This window comes from Ahaetulla prasina, chromosome 16, assembly GCF_028640845.1.
Source record: "Ahaetulla prasina isolate Xishuangbanna chromosome 16, ASM2864084v1, whole genome shotgun sequence".
In the NCBI taxonomy this organism is placed as follows: domain Eukaryota; kingdom Metazoa; phylum Chordata; class Lepidosauria; order Squamata; family Colubridae; genus Ahaetulla; species Ahaetulla prasina.
Window position 1 is genome coordinate 10,760,384 of NC_080554.1, and position 20,293 is coordinate 10,780,676.

At 45.8% G+C, this 20,293-nt stretch overlaps 1 protein-coding gene across 8 annotated transcripts in view; it reads right to left on the reverse strand.

The window, feature by feature from the left end:
* DNM1 (dynamin 1) overlaps nucleotides 1–20,293 on the reverse strand; it is a 134,185-nt gene that overhangs the window by 56,940 nt on the left and 56,952 nt on the right. For all 8 annotated transcript variants that reach the window (XR_009152327.1, XR_009152325.1, XR_009152326.1 and 5 more), the window contains exon 14: nucleotides 20,064–20,177. Coding sequence is in view for 5 of the 8 variants with exons in the window: in XM_058159600.1 (XP_058015583.1) it covers nucleotides 20,064–20,177 (114 nt within the window). In the remaining 3 variants the exon portion in view is untranslated. The remainder of the gene's footprint in view (nucleotides 1–20,063; nucleotides 20,178–20,293) is intronic.

Here is a 20,293-nt window from a genome sequence, read left to right on the forward strand (position 1 = left end):
GACTTGGGTGACTTGAAAATCTCCATAGACATCAGCGGTGGCGGAGGGTTTGTAAAAATGTAAAGATTTGATTATAGCTTGGGACGGAGGGACAGCAAAAGCGGCGAGGGAGGGGAGAGAGGAAGAGAGAAAGGGAGGAGGAGGGAGATGAAGTGGGGGGGGGCGGAAAAAAATGCAGGAAGACATATGGAAGATAATCCACGCGGTCGGGAAGAACGGTTGAAAGCCAAAAAAATTAAAAAAAATTAAAAAAATCGTGGAATGGAAAAGGATGGATCTGTTGAATCGCATTGGTGGGTTGACTTGCATCACCCCGGAGTCATGTGGCTGAGGAAGGAGACCATCAACGCCCGCAACTCCAGCTAAGCATCCCCCAAAGGGGCTGGCTGGCTGGCTGGCTGGCTTGCTTGCGTGGGTTGTGGCTCTCTGGCTTGCTTGTGAGGGTTTTCAAGGACAGACAAAGGAAGAGAACCAGATCGGCGGGAGGGGCAACTTAAGGGGCAACTCCGTATTGCGATTAACCACCGAGTCGACTTCAGGTCTACTTGGCTATCCCGAGTGAGGGAGGGAGGACTGTAGGATGGGTGGGTGGGTGGAAGGATTCTTGTCAATCAAAAGAGACCCGCGGTTATTTTAATAAGGGGTCACTTTGCAGCCTCTAGCATCTCTCATGCTTCTTTAATGTGAGCTTGAGCGCAAACAAGCAAGATTTTTTTTTTGGAGGGGGGCTGTCTTAGAGGCATCCATCTTCAAAGCGACCGTGAAATCTGCGGTCCTACCTAGAAGGATGAGGGGAGAAGATCCCAAGTCCCATCAAGTTTGCATCTCTTAAACGAGAACATCGGCAGAAGGCCACTTAAGGGCTTGTGTGAGGCCGCCAAAGCTAGACATCAATGTTATAGAAAGGCGGCCCTATTTATGGATCTTTATCAACAAATCGGGCTTCTGGTCCCCTGTATCTAAGATCTTCAAGGTAGGCAAGACCACTGGACTTCTCCTTGTTTTAATTTAAACAGGGAAAATCTTCCCCTTAAAGATCTTCTCTCTTTGAAAAGATAATACAGAGACTAGAAAAGCCAAGAGAACAAAACCAGTCTGGACTGAAAGGCTTTTGAGAACCTGGGGGAGAGAAATATTTGATTTGAAATAACTTTATATATATATATATATATATATATATATATATATATATATATATATATATATATATATATATATATATATATATATATATATATATATATATAGAGAGAGAGAGAGAGAGAGAGAGAGAGAGAGAGAGAGAGAGAGAGAGAGAGAGAGAGAGATAGATAGCCTGGAATAAATTGGATTTCAATTTCCTCTTTTTTAAAAAAAATTTGATTGGATATCCTTTAAAAAAATATAACCATGTTAGTCTTCTTCTTCTTTGAAACAAAATTGGAACATGAAAAAGAGATGTCTTTGATATTCTGATTTCAAACGTACACCCGCCTTCAAACATTCCATGATTGATTGATTTTTAATTTTAATTTTAACTTGGTAAGGCTAGACTTGGAATCCTGCATCCAGTTTTGGTGGGCACGATGTAAAAAAAAAAAAAGATATTGAGACTCTCGAAAGAGTGCAGAGAAGAGCAAGAAAGATGATGAGGGGACTGGCAGCTAAAACATATGAAGAATGGATGCTGGATAGGTCTAGTTTGATGAAAAGAAGGATTAGAATAGATAGGATAGCAGTCTTCCAATATCTCAGGGGTTGCCACAAAGAAGAGGGAGTCAAGCTATTCTCCAAAGCACCTGAGGGCAGGACAAGAAGCAATGGGTGGAAACTAATCAAGGAGAGAAGCAACTTAGAACTAAGGAGAAATTTCCTGACAGTTAGAACAATAAGTGGAACAACTTGCCTGCAGAAGTTGTGAATGCTCCAACACTGGAAATTTTTAAGAAAATGTTGGATAGCCATTTGTCTGAAATGGTGTAGGGTTTCCTGCCTGGGCAGGGGGTTGGACTAGAAGACCTCCAAGGTCCCTTCCAACTCTTCTCTTCTCTTCTCTTCTCTTCTCTTCTCTTCTATTCCATTAAGAAACCCCCTGAGCAGGGGGTTTGGACTAGAAGACCTCTAAGGTCCCTTCCAACTCTGTTATTCTATTCTTCCAACTCTATTATTCTATTCTATTCTATTCTATTCTATTCTATTCTATTCTATTCTATTCTATTCCTATTCCTATTCCTATTCCTATTCCTATTCATCAATAGATTTAATCAATAGATTTTTTAAATCGAGAAAAATTAAAAAGCCCTGGTTTACAAAAAAAGGCATGCGCAATCATGTTTCAGAGGTTTCGAAGTGCCGTTCCTACGGTGGCCTCACTGTCAAAGTGGAGGAGAAACAAAGTCCAAAATATTTAACCGGCCGGTAAGTGGGTTGCTTCTCCTCTTCTATCACAAATCGTATCTGGAGCCTCTCCAGAAATAAATCTCTTTCAATTCAACGGAGCTTAACCCCAGAAGATAAAATGGATGCTCTTGTTTAGGATATAACTAAAGGTTGGTTCCTTTTCAAGTGAACCACAAAAGAGGACTCCTGGACCTTAGCAAAGGCCAACATTCCGGGTCGCCAAAACCCATCAGTGGAACAGGATAGCGTTCATATTCTCGTCCTTCTGTCCCAGCAGCTGCTCTTCAAGAGAACATCTTAGAAGACCTCAGAATCATAACCAACTTCCCTCTCGATTTGAAAATCCCTCAAACCCATCCTTCCAATTGTCCTTTTTCCCTCCCGACCCATCATCTTGCAGTTCTGTGTGTTGAAGGCATCATCATCAACAACAACAACGACAACAAAAATAGCCATTGAGATCCATTAGATGTCCTAACTTTATCAGACGTACCTCTGTGTTTCCTAAATCGTGCGTTCCCTTCCGCAAGGAAGGGCTTTTTTTCCATTTATTAAATTTCTATGTCTTCCTACATTGGAATCTTACATTGATTTCCCGACTTAAAAACCCAGGAGCCCTACAAAGCTACACTTTGCCAACTCTCCCAGGTACAAGTTTCATAGACTGGGCCATCAAAACCATGCGTAACCCAACAAGGCATGGGCAGAGGTGTTACAGAAGGGCGTTCCAATGGTTTAGCGCAGGGGTCTCCAACCTTGGCCACTTGAAGACTTGTGGATTTTAACTCCCAGAGAATTCTGGGAGTTGAAATCCACAAGTCTTAAAGGGACCAAGGTTGGAGACCCCTGGTTTAGTGAGTTTAACATGTTGGCTATTTATGATTTCCAGGTCTCTTTTCCATCCCTCCCCGTGAGGAAGGCTCTGGCAAACATCTCAGTTTGTTATATCAGCTTGGTTTGGAAACACCATCACAGAAGACGATTAGTTAATTCTCAGGAAATTTCTCCTTAGTTCTAGGTCAGGTATTCTGTCCCCCCTCGCCTCCGTCCGAGCGATGGCTTAATTAGCCGGCACTATCAGCTCTGGCAGCAAACTAGCGAGTGTCTGCCAAGTGACTCTGTTATCTCCCTTGATGCCGATGAGTCACCCAGGAACGAACAGTACTTCAGCTCTAGTTTGTTTATTTATTTATTTATTTATTTATTTATTTATTTATTTATTTATTTTGTCATAACATTATAGGGGCCTCTGTGGCTCAGACTGCTAATGCAGTCTGTTATTAACAGCAGCTGCCTGCAATTACTGCAGGTTCTAGTCCCACCAGGCCCAAGGTTGACTCAGCCTTCCATCCTTTACAAGGTAGATAAAATGAGGACCCAGATTGTTGGGGGCAATAAGTTAACTTTGTATATAAATATACAAATAGAATGAAGACTATTGCTAACATAGTGTAAGCCGCCCTGAGTCTTCGGAGAAGGGCAGGATATAAATGTAAATAAATAAATAAAAATATATACAGGAACATATATTGAAAGGAAACAATAGGACAGGAATGGTAGGCACTTTGCCTGCTACGAAGAGGCATAGCAGCCGTCACTGGTTTTACATCCTGTGGGGTGTGGCTCCATGACTCAGCACTTCCTAGGCCTGCCCCACCCCTGCTTCTGTTGTTCCCGCCTCTCCTGCCTACGAAACCTAGGGTCTAGCCAGGCCTGATTGCCATCAGCCGGGTCTGGAGGCGTGGCCTGGGGGGGAAAGAGTCAGGGGACAGAGGCCTTGTTATCTCCTCCACCTGGCCTGCCTCTGGCTCCTGGAGCTAGCCAGGGAAGCCGGTGCTCCCAAGGTAAGTCCTGATGGCCCTTCCCCCTCACTTTCCAAGTCACTTTCTGGCAGGGGCCCCGGCTCGTGGGGGCGCAGACACAACATCAGGGGTCTCCAACCTTGGTTACTTGAAGACTTAGGATTTGAACTCCCAGAGAATTCTGGGAGTTGAAGTCCACAAGTCTTAAAGGGACCAAGGTTGGAGACCCCTGGTTTAGTGAGTTTAACATGTTGGCTATTTATGATTTCCAGGTCTCTTTTCCATCCCTCCCCGTGAGGAAGGCTCTGGCAAACATCTCAGTTTGTTATATCAGCTTGGTTTGGAAACACCATCACAGAAGACGATTAGTTAATTCTCAGGAAATTTCTCCTTAGTTCTAGGTCAGGTATTCTGTCCCCCCTCGCCTCCGTCCGAGCGATGGCTTAATTAGCCGGCACTATCAGCTCTGGCAGCAAACTAGCGAGCGTATGCCAAGTGACTCTGTTATCTCCCTTGATGCCGATGAGTCACCCAGGAACGAACAGTACTTCAGCTCTAGTTTATTTATTTATTTATTTATTTATTTATTTATTTATTTATTTATTTATTTATTTTGTCATAACATTATAGGGGCCTCTGTGGCTCAGACTGCTAATGCAGTCTGTTATTAACAGCAGCTGCCTGCAATTACTGCAGGTTCTAGTCCCACCAGGCCCAAGGTTGACTCAGCCTTCCATCCTTTACAAGGTAGATAAAATGAGGACCCAGATTGTTGGGGGCAATAAGTTAACTTTGTATATAAATATACAAATAGAATGAAGACTATTGCTAACATAGTGTAAGCCGCCCTGAGTCTTCGGAGAAGGGCAGGATATAAATGTAAATAAATAAATAAAAATATATACAGGAACATATATTGAAAAGAAACAATAGGACAGGAATGGTAGGCACTTTGCCTGCTACGAAGAGGCATAGCAGCCGTCACTGGTTTTACATCCTGTGGGGTGTGGCTCCATGACTCAGCACTTCCTAGGCCTGCCCCACCCCTGCTTCTGTTGTTCCCGCCTCTCCTGCCTACGAAACCTAGGGTCTAGCCAGGCCTGATTGCCATCAGCCGGGTCTGGAGGCGTGGCCTGGGGGGGGAAAGAGTCAGGGGACGGAGGCCTTGTTATCTCTTCCACCTGGCCTGCCTCTGGCTCCTGGAGCTGAGCCAGGGAAGCCGGTGCTCCCGAGGTAAGTCCTGATGGCCCTTCCCCCTCACTTTCCAAGTCACTTTCTGGCAGGGGCCTCGGCTCGTGGGGGCGCAGACACAACATCAGGGGTCTCCAACCTCGGTCCCTTTAAGACTTGTGGACTTCAACTCCCAGAGTCCCTCAGCCAGCACAGCTGGCTGAGGAACTCTGGGAGTTGAAGTCCACAAGTCTTAAAGGGACCAAGGTTGGAGACCCCTGTTCCAGATGAGAAGCAACGTAGAACTAAGAGGGAGAAATTTCCTGAAAGTGAGAAGACTTAATCAGGGCAGCGAGTTGCCCTCTAGAAGTTGTTGGAGCTCCATCCCTGGAGGTTTTTAAGAAGAGATTGGCCAACCATTTGTCCGAAATGATAGGGTTTCCTGCTTGAGCAGGGGGGTTGGGCTAGAAGACCTTCAAGGTCCCTTCTAATTCCGTTATTCTCTAAATCCAGATCAATTAGTCGATGGAAGCTGCCTCCAGAAGTTATGGGGGGCTCCATCACTGGAGGTTTTATAAGAAGAGATTGGACAGCCATTTGTCTGAAATGGGACAGAGTCTCCTGCTTAAGCAGCGGGCTGGACTAGAAGACCTCCAAGGCCCCGTCCAACTCTGTTATTCTGTTAAATTCCCTGACCGTAGGGATAATTAATCCGTGGAACAACTTGCCACCAGAAGCTGTGGGTGCTCCAACCCTGGAGGTTTTATAAGACGAGACTGGACAACCATTTGTCTGCAATGATGCCCGAGCAAGGGGTTGGACTAGAAGACCTCCAAGGTACCCTTGATTCAGTTATTCTGTTAAGAGAGATAATGACCATGGGCATATCTTGAAAGCAAGCTCCCCTGGTAAATCAGACCCCTGGGCAGTAGTGAAATTCAATTTTTTTTTTACTACCGGTTCGGTGGGCGTGGCTTGGTGGGCGTGGCCAAGGAAGGATATTGCAAAATCCCCATTCCCACCCCATTCTGGGAGCAGCCAGAGGTGGCATTTCCCGGCTCTCCAAACTGCTCAAATTTCTACTACCGGCTCTCCGAACTACTCAAAATTTCTACTACCGGCTCTCTGAACTACTCAAAATTTCTACTACCGGCTCTCCGAACTACTCAAAATTTCTACTACCGGCTCTCCGAACTACTCAAAATTTCTACTACCGGTTCTCTGAACTACTCAAAATTTCCACTACCAGCTCTCCGAACTACTCAAAATTTCCACTACCGGTTCTCCAGAACCTGCTGGATTTCACTCCTGCCCCTGGGAAGGGGCAGTGAGACCCACCCCATTTATATCTCTAAACCCTGAATCGATTCCAGCTGCTGGCTGGGAATCTGAGCCTTAAAGGAAGGCATTTCTCACTGCAAACCCCTAAAATCCATCGGAGGGGCAGAACAACCTTACCATGGGCTGCCCACAAATCAAACCACTTTTCCACCCCTCAGAGAAAATTGGAGGGGGGGGGGCGGTAAAGAAAACAGAAATAATTCCAAAAATAAGATGGGTTTTGGATCCAGGGGCTGAGCGGGGAGTCGTTTTTTTCCACTCCCACGTGGTTTTAACTTCTGCTCCATCGGGAGAGAAACTCCTTCCACGTCCTGTCTGGAGTCAATAACCCTCCATTTGCATTTCATGTCTGCTTTTAAGAATGAAGATTGAGGAGGGGGAGAGAAAGGAGAGGCTGGGGGTGGGGTGGGGTGGGGGAATCAGTTTTTGTGGGAAACTGGCTGGTATTTCGTTAATGTTCCCCAGATGTGTTTCCTTCGACCGATCCAACTTTTCTGCGGTGGGGTGAGCGGGAGAAATGGAGTCCCAAACCAAATGTTCAAAAAATAAAAGAAAAATAAAAACGAAGGTTTCCCTGCTCCTTCCAAAAAAAAAAATGGGCGAATATGCACCGATCCTATCTTTCTTTTTACTATCCTTCGGTTAGAGTCAGCGTGTAAACCTTTCCACTTTCTGACGGTTCTATAGAGTAGATAGAATAGAATGACAGAGTTGGGAAGGGACCTTGGAGGTCTTCTAGTCCAACCCCTATCTAGTTGTTGTTGTTGTTGTTGTTGTTGTTGTTGTTATTATTATTATTATTATTATTATTATTAATTAAATTTTTATACCGCCCTTCTCCTGAAGGACTCAGGGCGGTCTACAGCCATAATAAAAAACAACAGCAATATACACATAAAACCATAATTTAAAAAACTTATTATACAAATGGCCGAATTAAAACATTTAGAATAAAACCCCAAATTTTAAAATGTTAAAACATTAAAACTAATTAAAATCCTATTAAAATCCTATGCCAGTCCTGCGCGAACAAACAAATAGGTCTTCAGCTCTCGGCAGAAAGTCCGAAGGTCCGGCAGTTGCCGAAGTCCAGGGGGAAGTTCGTTCCAAAGGGTGGGAGCCCCCACAGAGAAGGCCCTTCCCCTGGGGGCCGCCAGCTGACATTGCTTGGCGGAGGGCACCCTAAGGAGTCCTTCTCTGTGCGAGCGTACAGGTCGGTGGGAGGCAAACGGTGGCAGTAGGCGGTCCCGTAAGTATCCCGGTCCTAAGCCATGGAGTGCTTTAAAGGTAGTCACCAACACCTTGAAGTGCACCCGAAAGACCACAGGTAGCCAGTGCAGACTGCGCAGGAGAGGTGTTACATGGGAGCAACGTGTGGCTTCCACTATCACCCGCGCGGCTGCATTCTGAACCAACTGGAGCCTCCGGGTGCTCTTCAAGGGGAGCCCCATGTAGAGAGCATTACAGTAGTCCAAGCGAGAGGTAACCAGAGCATGAGTGACCGTGCATAAGGCATCCATAAGTTGGATAATGAAACATCTACAAGGAAACAACCCAGCTCAGAAAGCACCAAGACCCCTCAGTCGTCTCCTCCTCCTCCTCCTCCTTCACTCCCTTCTAGCACTGATAATGCTACCTAGTTAGGTAATGAAATGCCTGCAGGGAAACCACCAAGCTCAGAGAGCACCAAGGACCTCAGTCGCTTCCTCCTCTTCCTCCCCCCCCCCCAACTCTCTTCTAGCACTGATGTTGCCTAGCCAGGTAATATATCTGCAAGAAAACAACCTAGCTTAGAGCGTGCCAAGGACCCATCGTTTCAACCCTCAGCTACAAACGTTTTCCTCCATCTTTCCACTTTCGTTTTCCCTTTTTTTTTGGCTGTTCCAAACTCTGACCCCGGAAAGATGCCACCTCTTTAGAAAAAAAAAAAAGTTTGAAAAAGGACCAACGGTGATGCTTACCAGAGGCAGCTCCTCCCCGGATGCCTCAATTAAAACCCTACTTTTATGTCAGGGGTGAAAAACTGTTGATTGAGGTAGGCTAACTTGCAGAGCTAAGGAGGGCAAGCAATGATTACAGCTGTGTAAAAAGGAGGGACGTGGTGGCTCAGGGGGCAAGGACGTTGAGCTTGTCGATCGAAAGGTCGGCAGCTCGGCGGTTCGAATCCCTAGTGCTGCCATGTAACGGGGTGAGCTCCCGTCACTTGTCCCAACCTAGCAGTTTCGAAAGCACATAAAAATGCAAGTAGAAAAAATAGGGACCACCCTTGGTGGGAAGGTAACAGCGTTCCATGCGCCCCCTAGAGCCGGCAACGACTAGCACGTATGTGCGAGGGGAACCTTTACCTTTACCTTTAAAAAGGAGGAGGAGAAGGAGGAGGGGGGAAGGGAGAAGAAGGAGAAGGAGAAGAAGAGGAGGAGGAGGAGAAGGAGGAGGGGGGAGTGGGGAAGGGAGGAGAAGGAGAAGAAGAAGAGGAGGAGGAGGAAGGAGGAGGAGGAGGGGAAGGAGGAGAAGGAGAAGGAGAAGAAGAAGAGGAGGAGGAGGTGGAGAAGAAGAGGAGGAGGAGGAGAAGGAGGAGGAGGAGAAGAGGAGGAGGAGAGAAGAAGAGGTGGAGAAGAAGAGGTGGAAAGGAGAAGGAGGAAGAGGAGAAGAAGAAGAAGAAAGAGGGAGGAGGAGGAGAAGTGGGAAAGAAGAAGGAGGAAAGAGAAGAAGAAGAAGAAGAAGAAGAGATTCCTCTATGGGGCACAGGAAGACTCTGCAAAATTGCCGCCCCCACATAAGAGGCAGGAAGAGAGTGGGAATGAGGACAGCCAAAGGAAGAAAAAAAAAAGAGGATGCCAAGCTTTTAACTTTCCCCAATTGGCTCATTAGGGTGCCAAGCTTGGCCAATACAAACACCAACTCTGGCCCGATGGGCAGAGGTTGGAAGGAGACTTCTGTCAAGGGAGAAAAATATCCCTATTGATTGGCGGTTGAATGCTAAGAGAGATGAGAAGGTTGAACTTAAGAAGAAAAGACTAATTTTGTTTGCTTTGTGCCTGAAGAGAAGAAAAAAAAACCCTACAAAAATGCTGACTTCATTTAAGAAGCCACTCCACCCCGTAGGAGAATCACCTATGTGAGCAGGGCAGAGGTTTAGCAAACATCCTCCAAAAAAAAATGGGACTTTTTAAAAATCCACATTGATTCTCAATTCTGTCAATTCTTGAACGCAAAGAAGAAGCACCTCTTAGCTCTTAATTCATTGGGAATTAATCTGATGACATCTAGAACATAGCATAACAGAGTTGGAAGGGACCTCAGAGGTCTTCTAGTCCAACCCCCTGCTTGAGCAGGAGACCCTATACCAGAGGTCTCCAACCTTGGCCACTTTAAGACTTGTGGACTTCAACTCCCAGAGTTGAAAGTTCAACTGGGAGTTGAAGTCCACAAGTCTTAAAGTGACCAAAGTTGGAGGCCCCTGGCCTATACCATTTCAGACAAATTATTGTCCAGTCTCTTTTTGAAAGCCTGTGGCTCAGGCTGTAAGAAGCCTGTTATTAAAACACAGCTGCCTGCAATTACTGCAGGTTCTAGTCCCACCAGGTCCAAGGTTGACTCAGCCTTCCATCCTTTATAAGGTAGGTAAAATGAGGACCCAGATTGTTGGGGGGGCAATAAGTTGACTTTGTAAATATACAAATAGAATGAGACTATTGCCTTATACACTGTAAGCCGCCCTGAGTCTTCGGAGAAGGGCGGGATATAAATGTAAACAAACAACAACAACAACCGAAAAGTACGCAACTATAGAATACAATCAAGATCAAGGGAGGTCCTAATACCACTCTATGAAGCCTTAGTAAGACCACACCTAGAATCCTGCATCTGGTTTTGGTCACCACACTATAAAAAAGTTGTTGAGACTCTAGAAAGAGTGCAGAGAAGAGCAACTAAGATGATGAGGGGACTGGAGGCTAAAACATATGATGACCGGTTGCAGGAACCATGCATGGTGAAGAGAAGGACCAGGGGAGATAGGAGAGCAGTCTTCCAGTATTTGAGGGGCTGCCACAGAGAGGAGGAAGGGGGTCAAGATGTTTTCCAAAGCACCTGAAGGCCAGACAAGGAATAACAGGTGGAAACTGACCAAGGAGAGATTCAACCTGGAAATAAGGAGAACATTTTCTGACAGTGAGAACAATCAACCCACGGAACAGAAGTTGCCTTCGGAAGTTGTGGGAGCTTCATTCCTGGAGGCTTTCAAGAAGGGACTGGACTGCCATCGGTCAGAAATCATGTAGGGTCTTCTGCTTGGGCAAGGGGTTGGACTATGTGACGTCCAAGGTCCCTCCGACTCTGTTCACCTAGAAAGATGGCGTAGTGTGAAATTGTCGGGTTCGTCAGCCCCGAGGTCTGACTTTCTACCGGACGTTGCAAGAAACAGATCGGCCAATGCCAAGAAGCTTCCAAAACTTGGACAGAAACGAAGCCTTCCATCTGGAGGGGACCAGACCATTTTAGGTTTTTGTTTTTTTTTTAAATCCCTGCTGCAGAGGAGGGGGAGGAGGAGGCCGGGGCTGAAGGATTGGGGATTTATGGACAGGGTGGAGGCCTGGATATGTCGTTGGGAAGGGTGGGTGGGTGGGTTTACTGGAAATTGTGGAAGAAGAGGAGGGGAGGAAAGAGAAACACATAAACTGCACCCCACTCTCTTTTCCTTGCGGTGAGAAACAATAGTTCCTTTCTCTCGTGGTCTTTCCTGCTCTACCAGCCCAGGGGTCTCTGTGCTGTTATTTATTATTTCGGCTGGCAGGTAGAAGTTTTCTTTCAGCCCATCAAATGGCTCAGACATCTACAGATGGCTCCCACCCCACAGCCTCCCCCTTGCCCCCACCCCCAGGATTAAAGGGAGCCCCAATTCCCCCCCTTCCCCTTCTTTCTTCCAATCCCGCCCCCACAGCTGGAAGTGGTTAGAAAGGCTTATGCTACTCAACTGAAGTCTTTCCAGGCACCTTTGAGCAACTGCAGTCAAGGATAGGGTGGAAGGGGGGGGGAGGAGAATTTGGGCCACCTCTGGAATCCAGATGCGGAGGCCAATCTGAAATCTAAAACTCATGTTTGTTTTTGGGTTGGCAGGGAAGAGGAGGAGGAGAAAGAGAAGAAGAGGGGGAGGAGAGGGAGGGGGAGGAGGAGGAGGAGGAGAAAAAGAAGAGAAGAAGAGAGAGGAGGAGGAGGAGGAGAAAGAAGAAGAGGGGGAGGAGAGGGAGGGGGAGGAGGAGGAGAAAAAGAAGAGAAGAAGAGAGAGAGGAGGAGGAGGAGGAGAAAGAGAAAGAGAAGGTGGGAGGGGAGAAAAGAAAAGGAGGAGGAGGAGAGAAGAAGAGGAGGAGGAGAAAAGAAGAGGAGAAAGAGGAGGAGAAGGAGAAGGAGAAGGAGAAGAGAAAAGAAGAAGAGGAAGAGACAACGAAGAGAAGGAGAAGGAAGGGAGGAGGAGAAAGCAACTGAGGAGGAAGAGGAGAAAAGAAGAGGAGGCAGAAAAGAGAAAGAACGGAAGAAAAGAGGAGAAGGAAGAGGAAGGGAGGAGAAAGCAAAGGAGGAGGTGGAGGAGAAAAGAAGAGGAGGAGGAGGAGGAAGAGAAGAAAAGAGGAGGAAGAGAAGAAAAGGAGGAAGAGGAGAAAATGGAAAAGGAGGAGGAAGGAGAGAAGAAGAGGAGAAGAAGGAAGAGGAGGGGGAGGAGGAGGAAAAAGCAAACGAGGAGGAGGAGGAGGAGGAGGAGGAGGAGAAAAGAAAAGGAGGAGCAGAAAGAGGAGAAAAAGGAAGGGGAGGAGGAGGAGGATTAAGAGGAGGAAGAGGAAAAGGAGAAGGAGAAGAGGAGGAAGATCCAGGCCAGGAAATTTTAGCGGGCCAGAACAGCTGGGCAATTTTAGTCAAGGAAGGGTGGAGAAGTAAATATGATTCAATCTTAGTGTGATTCAATCTTAGGAATGGTCTCTTCCAGTTGAGTCCCCTTCTGAGGTTTTGGATGGCCTTCAAAAGTCACCCGAGAGGAGAAACATCTGGAAATCTTAAACCGGAAAACCCGCTTGGTACTCCAGAGAGGTTGAACTCAAAATCCAGCCATCCTGTGCAAAAAGTCTTCCAGACGATTTTGGCTCCAGATTATAACGACGTAACTCAAGAGGTTGATGGGAATCTTTTTCCAAGTCAACTTCGTGGAAAAATCCACGGCCATCTCTCAACGATTGCAGTGTTTTCCATTCCAACCTTGGAGACTTTAAGACGCCAGGTGGACTTCAACTCCCAGAATTCTGCTGGCTGGGGGAATCATTCTGGGAGTTGAAGGCCACCCGGCTTAAAAGCCTCACCAAGGTTCGGAAACATTTGAGTCAGGAGTCTGCAAACTTGGCTCTTTTAAGACTTGTGGACTTCAGCTTTGCTGGCTGAGGAACTCTGGGAGTTGAAGTCCACAAGTCTTAAAAGAGCCAAGTTTGCAGACCCCTGATTTGGGTAATCAGAACACCTATCCATTAAATACTTAGAAGCAGTGGTAAAATGTAAAATTTGTTACTACCGGTTCTGTGGACGTGGCTTGGTGGTGGTGGTGGGGTTTAATGTGACTGGATGGGTTGTTGTTTTTTTACTTTTAAAAGCATTTTTTTTGCCTTTAAAAGAAAAGAAAAGCCTCTGACAATCAGGCAACTCAGCTGGGGAGGCGGGGTCAGAGGAGCCTTTTAAAAGCATTTTTTACAGAAAAAATGCTTTTAAAAGGTTCCAACGATCCCTGTTTTTTTTTTTAGAATATATACCATTGCTGATACGACAAGCTGTAAAATATGCTAAAATACGCTATGTTTGTTATGTGTTTTTAATGTGTTTTTGTTTTGTCGTTGTGTTTTTTTCTTCATTTTGCTTTTAAGGGTGAAAAGCTTAATAAAAAATATTTTTTTAAAAAAAAGGTTCTGACAATCCCAGCTGAGCCGCGCGATCATCAGAGGCTTTTTTAAAAAAAACTTTTAAAAGCATTTTTTTGGCCGAAGAAAAAATGTTTTTAAAAGTAAAAAAAAAAAAAATCCTCTGATGATCGCACGGCTCACTTGGGCATGGGGTGGGGTGGGGGCAGGGATTTTTGCTACGAACCACCCGCCGCCATCGCTACCGGATTGGGTGATCCAGTCCGAATCAGGAGCATTTCACCCTGCCTTGAAGCTGTCATCAACCTCCCCAGCGGTGGGGTTCAGATTATATTACTATCGGTTCGCCGCACGCACTCACACTTGCTTTGTGCAGGCGGGCGCCCTGTTCGCGCACACGCCTGCCTTCTGCAGATGCGCCCAGCCTCAAAAACTTGCCTAAATAGGATGGCATAGAGCTGGGGTGGGTGTGCATGTCCACCTGCAATTTCCGCTACCGGTTTGAGCGAACCGGTTGGAATCGGCTGAATACTCCTCCCGTGAGTACCTTAATTTATTGACTTGACCTCTCAGCTGCTCCACTCTCAAAAAGATCTTATAATAATAACAGAGTTGGAAGGGACCTTGGAGGTCTTCTAATCCAACCCCCTGCCCAGGCAGGAAACCCTACACCTTTTCAGACAAATGGTTATCCAACATTTTCTTAAAAATTTCCAGTGTTGGAGCATTTACAACTTCTGCAGGTAAGTTGTTCCATTGATGAATTGTTCTAATTGTCAGGAAATTTTTCCTTAGTTCTAAGTTGCTTCTCTCCTTGATTAGTTTCCACCCATTGCTTCTTGTCCTGCCCTCAGGTGCTTTGGAGAATAGTTTGACTCCCTCTTCTTTGGGGCAGCCCCTGAGATATTGGACTGCTATCATGTCTCTCCTAGTCCTTCTTTTCATTAAACTAGACATACCGAATTCCTGCAACTGTTCTTTGTATGTTTTAGCCTCCAGTCCCCTAATCGTCTTTGTTGCTCTTCTTTGCACTCTTTCTAGAGTCTCAGCATCTTTTTTACATCATGGCGACCAAAACTGGATGCAATATTCCAAGTGTGGCCTTACCAAGGCCTTATAAAGTGGCATTAACACTTCACGTGATCTTGATTCTATCCCTCTGTTGATGCAGCCCAGAACTGTGTTGGCTTTTTGGGCAGCTGCAGCACACAGCTGGCTCCTAGTTAAATGGTTGTCATACTAAGACTCCAAGATCCCTCTCACAGTTACTACTATTGAACAAAGTACCACGTATACGGTACCTGTGCATTTTCCCCCCCCTAAATGTAGAACCTTACTTTTTTCACTGTTGAATTTCATTTTGTTAGATAGCGCCCATAGTTCAAGTCTGTCAAGATCCTTCTGTATCTTCTTCCAGTGTTTCCTTTTCAAGCACAAACCCTTTGCCATCCTTTGAGTTGATTTCTAATTACCATCTCTGCCGCTGTTTGCCAAAAATGCTCCAAGCTCGAAGGTCAGGCCTAGCTGCTCTAAAAGATGGTTTTTTTAAGCTCTCCTGGCAGGAAAAGAAAACTTTAATGGTGACGACAAACGTTTTTTACAACTGCCTCCAGCCAAGGCGAAAGAAATCTCCACGGCCCCTGATTTATGGGGGGACACCGCTGGATTTATTAGCGATATGCTAGCTAGGAAGTTTGCCAAGGAGAAGGAAGTATTATGTTTTCTCTCTCCCGAACTAGCAGAATCCCTGGTGAGCCTGAATATCAAAAATTGTCTGTGTGTTTTTGTTTTAGACAGATGCATAGAAAACAGCACAGACAGATGTTTTTCCCATAAAGCGACTGTAAAAAAAAAAGAAAAAAAAAAGGAGATGACGATGGAGAATCTCAATCATCCAATCAATCCGGGTAGAACTGGAAGGGACCTTGGAGGTCTTCTAGTCCAGCTCCCTGCAGGAGACCCTGTACCAGGGGTGAAATGTCAAATTTGTTACTACCGGTTCTGTGGGCGTGGCTTGGTGTGTGTGTGGGGGGGGTTAATATGACTGGGTGGGCGTGGCCAACTTTTTTTTTTAACTTTCAAAAGCATTTTTTGGGCCAAAGAGGTTGTATTTTAAAAAAATGTTTTTAAAAGCCTCTGATGATCCCAGCTGAGCCGCACGATCATCAGAGGCTTTTTTTTTAACTTTTAAAAGCATTTTTTCAGCCGAAGAAAAAATGCTTTTAAAAGTAAAAAAAAAAAAAGCCTCTGATGATCGCGCAGCTCAGCTGGGCATGGAGGGGGAGAGGGATTTTTGTACTGGTTCTCCGAACCACCCGCCACCATCGCTACCGGATCGGGTGATCCGGTCTGAACCGGGAGCATTTCATCCTTGCCCTGTACCATTTCAGACAGATGGCTGCCTAGTCTTTTCTTAAAAACCTCCAGTGATGGAGCGCCTACAACTTCCAGTGGCAAGTTGTTCCACTGGTTAATTGTTCTCGCTATCAGGAAGTTTTTCCTTAATTTCAGGTTGCTTCTCTCCTTGATTAGTTTCCATCCATTGTTTCTTGTCCTGCCCACTGGGTGCTTTGGAAAATAAGTTGACCCCCCTCTTCTTTGGGGCAGCCCCTCAAATACTGGAATCCTGCTATCATATCGCCTCTAGTCCTCCTTTTCTCTAAACTGGTCAAACCCAAATCCTGCAACCGTTCTTCATATGTGTTAGTCTCCAGGCCCTTAATCGTCTTAGCTGCTCTTCTCTGCAATTGTTGTGTCTGCGCCCCCCAAGCCGGGCCTCCTGCCAGAAAGTGACTTGGAAAGTTGAGGGGGAAGAGCCGTCAGGACTTACCTCGGGAGCACCGGCTTCCCTGGCTCAGCACCAGGAGCCAGAGGCAGGCCAGGTGGAAGAGATAACGAGGCCTCCGTCCCCTGACTCTTTTCCCCCCACAGGCCACGCCTCCAGACCCAGCTGATGGCAATCAGGCCTGGCTGGACCCTAGGTTTCGTAGGCAGGAGAGGAGGGAACAACAGAAGCAGGGGTGGGGCAGGCCTAGGAAGTGCTGAGTCATGGAGCCACACCACACAGGATATAAAGGCAGCGAGAGCTGCTGTGCCTCTTCGTAGCAGGCAAATCAACTGAGTAACTAAGAGCTGAAGTTTGTTCCTGGGTGACTCATCGGCGTCGAGGGAGATAACAGAGACACTTGGCAGATGCTTGCTATTTTGCTGCCAGAGCTGATAGTGCTGGCTAATTAAGCCATCGCTCGGACGGAGGCGAAGGAGGACAGAACAGCACTTTTTCCAAAGTCTCAATCTCTTTTTTTGTAATGCGGTGACCAAAACTGGATGCGGCGTTCCAGGTGCGGCCTTACTCAAGGCTTTAAATAAAGCGGTACTAATACTTCACGTGGTTTTGATTCTATGCCTCTGTTTATACAACCCAGGTTTGCATTAGCCTTTTTGGCTTCTGCCGCACACCGTCTGGCTGATGTTTAAGGGATCGTCCACTAGGACTCCAAGATCCCTCTCAACAGTTACTGTTTTCAAGCCAGGTTTCACCTACTCTGTGCTTGTACCTTTGGTTTTTTTTCCTACCCAGGTGTAAAAAAAAACCTTGCATTTCTCCAACATTAAATTTCATGTTCATGCTCTCGTGACATCTCGTCTGGATTACTGCAATGCTCTCTACATGGGGCTCCCCTTGAGGAGCACCCGGAGGCTCCAGTTGGTTCAGAATGTGGCTGCGTGGGTGATAGAGGGAGCCCCTCGTGGCTCCCATGTGACACCTCTCCTGCGCAGACTGCAGGAGCTACCTGTGGCCTTCCGGGTGCGCTTCAAGATTTTGGTAACTATCTTCAAAGCGCTCCATGGCATAGGGCCAGGTTACTTACGGGACCGTCTGCTGCCACCGATTGCCTCTCACCGACCCGTGCGCTCTCACAGGGAAGGACTCCTCAGGGTGCCGTCGGCCAGGCAGTGCCGACTGGCGACACCCAGGGGAAGGGCCTTTTCTGTGGGGGCTCCCACCCTCTGGAACGAACTTCCCCCAGGACTTCGCCAACTTCCTGACCTTCGAACCTTTCGCCGCGAGCTTAAGACACATCTGTTTATTTGCGCAGGACTGGACTAGAATTTTAAATTTTGAATTTGGTTTTAATTGGGTTTTTATTACTTTTATTGCTATTTTAAATATTCGGCCTTATTTAATAAGTTTTTTAATTGATGTTTTATTCTGTATTTATATGTATGTTTTTTATCAGGCTGTAAACCGCCCTAAGTCCCTTGGGAGATAGGGTGGTATAAAAATGCGAATAAATAAATAATAAATAAATAAATGTTGCTGGATAGGGCCCATTGCTCAAATCCGTTAAGATCTTTTTGGATTGTGTCCTTCACCCCTCAAGAATTGTATGGAGTAGGCTTTGTTAAGCCACCTGAGTCCCCCTAATTCACTGCTCTAACCACTCCACCACCCTGGAACTCACCTCCACAAATCTCTCCTGGAGAAAAGGAGAGGGAAGAAGATGGAACAAGAAGGACTCGGATAGCCGGGTGGTTATTTTTTACCCCTAAACCAGCCAGGCGCACAATTTTTTTGGACAATGACAACATTGACCAAACACCGTGCGCCAAATTGACTCAGATTCCGAGTTGCCCAGGCATTAAGCGAGAGGAGATGCCACTTACCAACTGCCACGCCCAACATTCTTGGCGCTAGTGACCTCTATTTCCACTGGTAGATGACCCGCCTTGCAAATGATAGGTCACTTCTCAGAGAAATCAAACCCAACTCTCATGATTCATGACATAACTCAAAGGAAGAAGCCCTCCCTCCCAGAAACAAGTCATCTATGAGTAAAGAAGGAAGAAGAAGGAAGTTGAAAGAGATTCCCCGAGCCAGTTTGATGGTGAAAATCAGCTTGAAATTAAACTTGAGTTAAGAGTTTGTAGGACAGTGGACTGGGTATATTTCTGTGGAGCATCTGGAGATGAGTAAAGGCTATAAAACAACTCATCTCTAAAGGAGAGATTTCCAAACTTGGCAAATTTGAGACTTGTGGGCTTCAACTTTCAGAATTCTGGGAATTGAATATTATCATATGGGGTGGACATGCCCAAAGGCAAAAAAAATATTGGACAAAAATACATACATGGTGTTGTGGTCCGCCAGCAGCCTGCGGACCTGGCAGCGAAGTCGAACAGTGAGGAGGCTGGGGAGGACGATGGGTCAGTCCTGGAGTCTGGGGAAGACTCGGATGAGGACTCTGCGTTGGAGACAGAGATGGAGCCAGGGCCATCTGGGAGCGAGGCGCGGACTCTGGAGCCTCCAGAGGCGGACAGCAGAGAGGCAGAGGAACATTCTGTTCCTAGTGCACGCATGCGAAGAGCTGCCAGAAGGCAAGAACAGCTGAAGCAAAAAGGATGACTCGGGAGTAAGGCCAGGAAATGATTGGCCACTCCCATAAGGCTTAAAAGAGCAGCAACAAGCCATTGGGCTCTTTGTAGAAAAGCAACATTGATTCCAGTGCTTCTTGTCAGCGTCTCTTGAACTTTGTGGGTTGCCAATGACATCAAAGGTTGGTGATAAGGCCGAAGAATTTGTTTTAGACTAAACCTGAGAATGAATTAATTCTCCGCTGTTTTGATAAACTAAGTTTGTTCAGGACTGAATTGTGTTTGGTAATCACTACTTGGGCCTCGGTCACAACGTATTGTTGGAAAAAAATGATAAAGCAACATATTTGAAACTAGAAATATTTTTGTCAGGGATCCCTCCAGGAAAATACAGTAAAGGGAATATATATTTAATTTTACACATGCTAACTGCAGCTAGAATTAAATTTGCGCAACAATGGAAAAGTGAAGAGATCCTGACAGAGGAAAATGGAATTAAAAAAAACATTAGAACGTGCAGAAATGGATAGATTAACGCTTACAATCCAGGAAAAGAAAGGAACGGAATATTTTTTAACATGGGACTCATTTTATCGATGGCTAGACAACAAAAACAGAAAGTTACAAATATGGAAATATAAGAGAAGGATTAATTTTACAAAGAAGACTTATTATACTGGACAGATAAATATTATTACAATTATGTGATCAATATTAATGTTATGAATATTATTGTTATTTTTATGATGATGATTTCTCAAAACAGATTGTACTCAGTCAACACACTCTTTATGTAAAAATGGAATTCTTCATATTTAATAAAAACTTTTTAAAACTTAAAAAAAAAGAAAAAGAAAACTCGGAGTTGAAGTTCACCCATCTTGAAATGTGATGGCTGAGGAATTCTGGGAAGTTGACGTCCACAAATCTTAAAAGTTGCCAAGGTTGGAGGATCCCTGCTCTAAAGGATTAGATCATTAAGCAAGAACCGGTCGTGTGATCTGATAGACTCCATGGACAACTATGGATTCCAAGAATCCATGGATTTCGAATTTCTTCTCATTTATGACGGAGGAAATGGAGAAGATAAACTCAAGGTCCTTACCTCGTCATCTTTGTACCACGAAAGATTCTCAGCGGTCAGGACGAACCAGTATTCTTTGGAGCCGCCTTTCATGATGCCGATGTTGTTGATCGTGAGCCAACCCTTACGGATCACCTGCGGTCACCGAAACACACCAGAGTCATGAATGCTGCGATCAAGGATCCAGACAAATACAAACACAACTGCACCACACCAAACACGATCAGCGGCAGGATTGGCTGAGAAGCTGT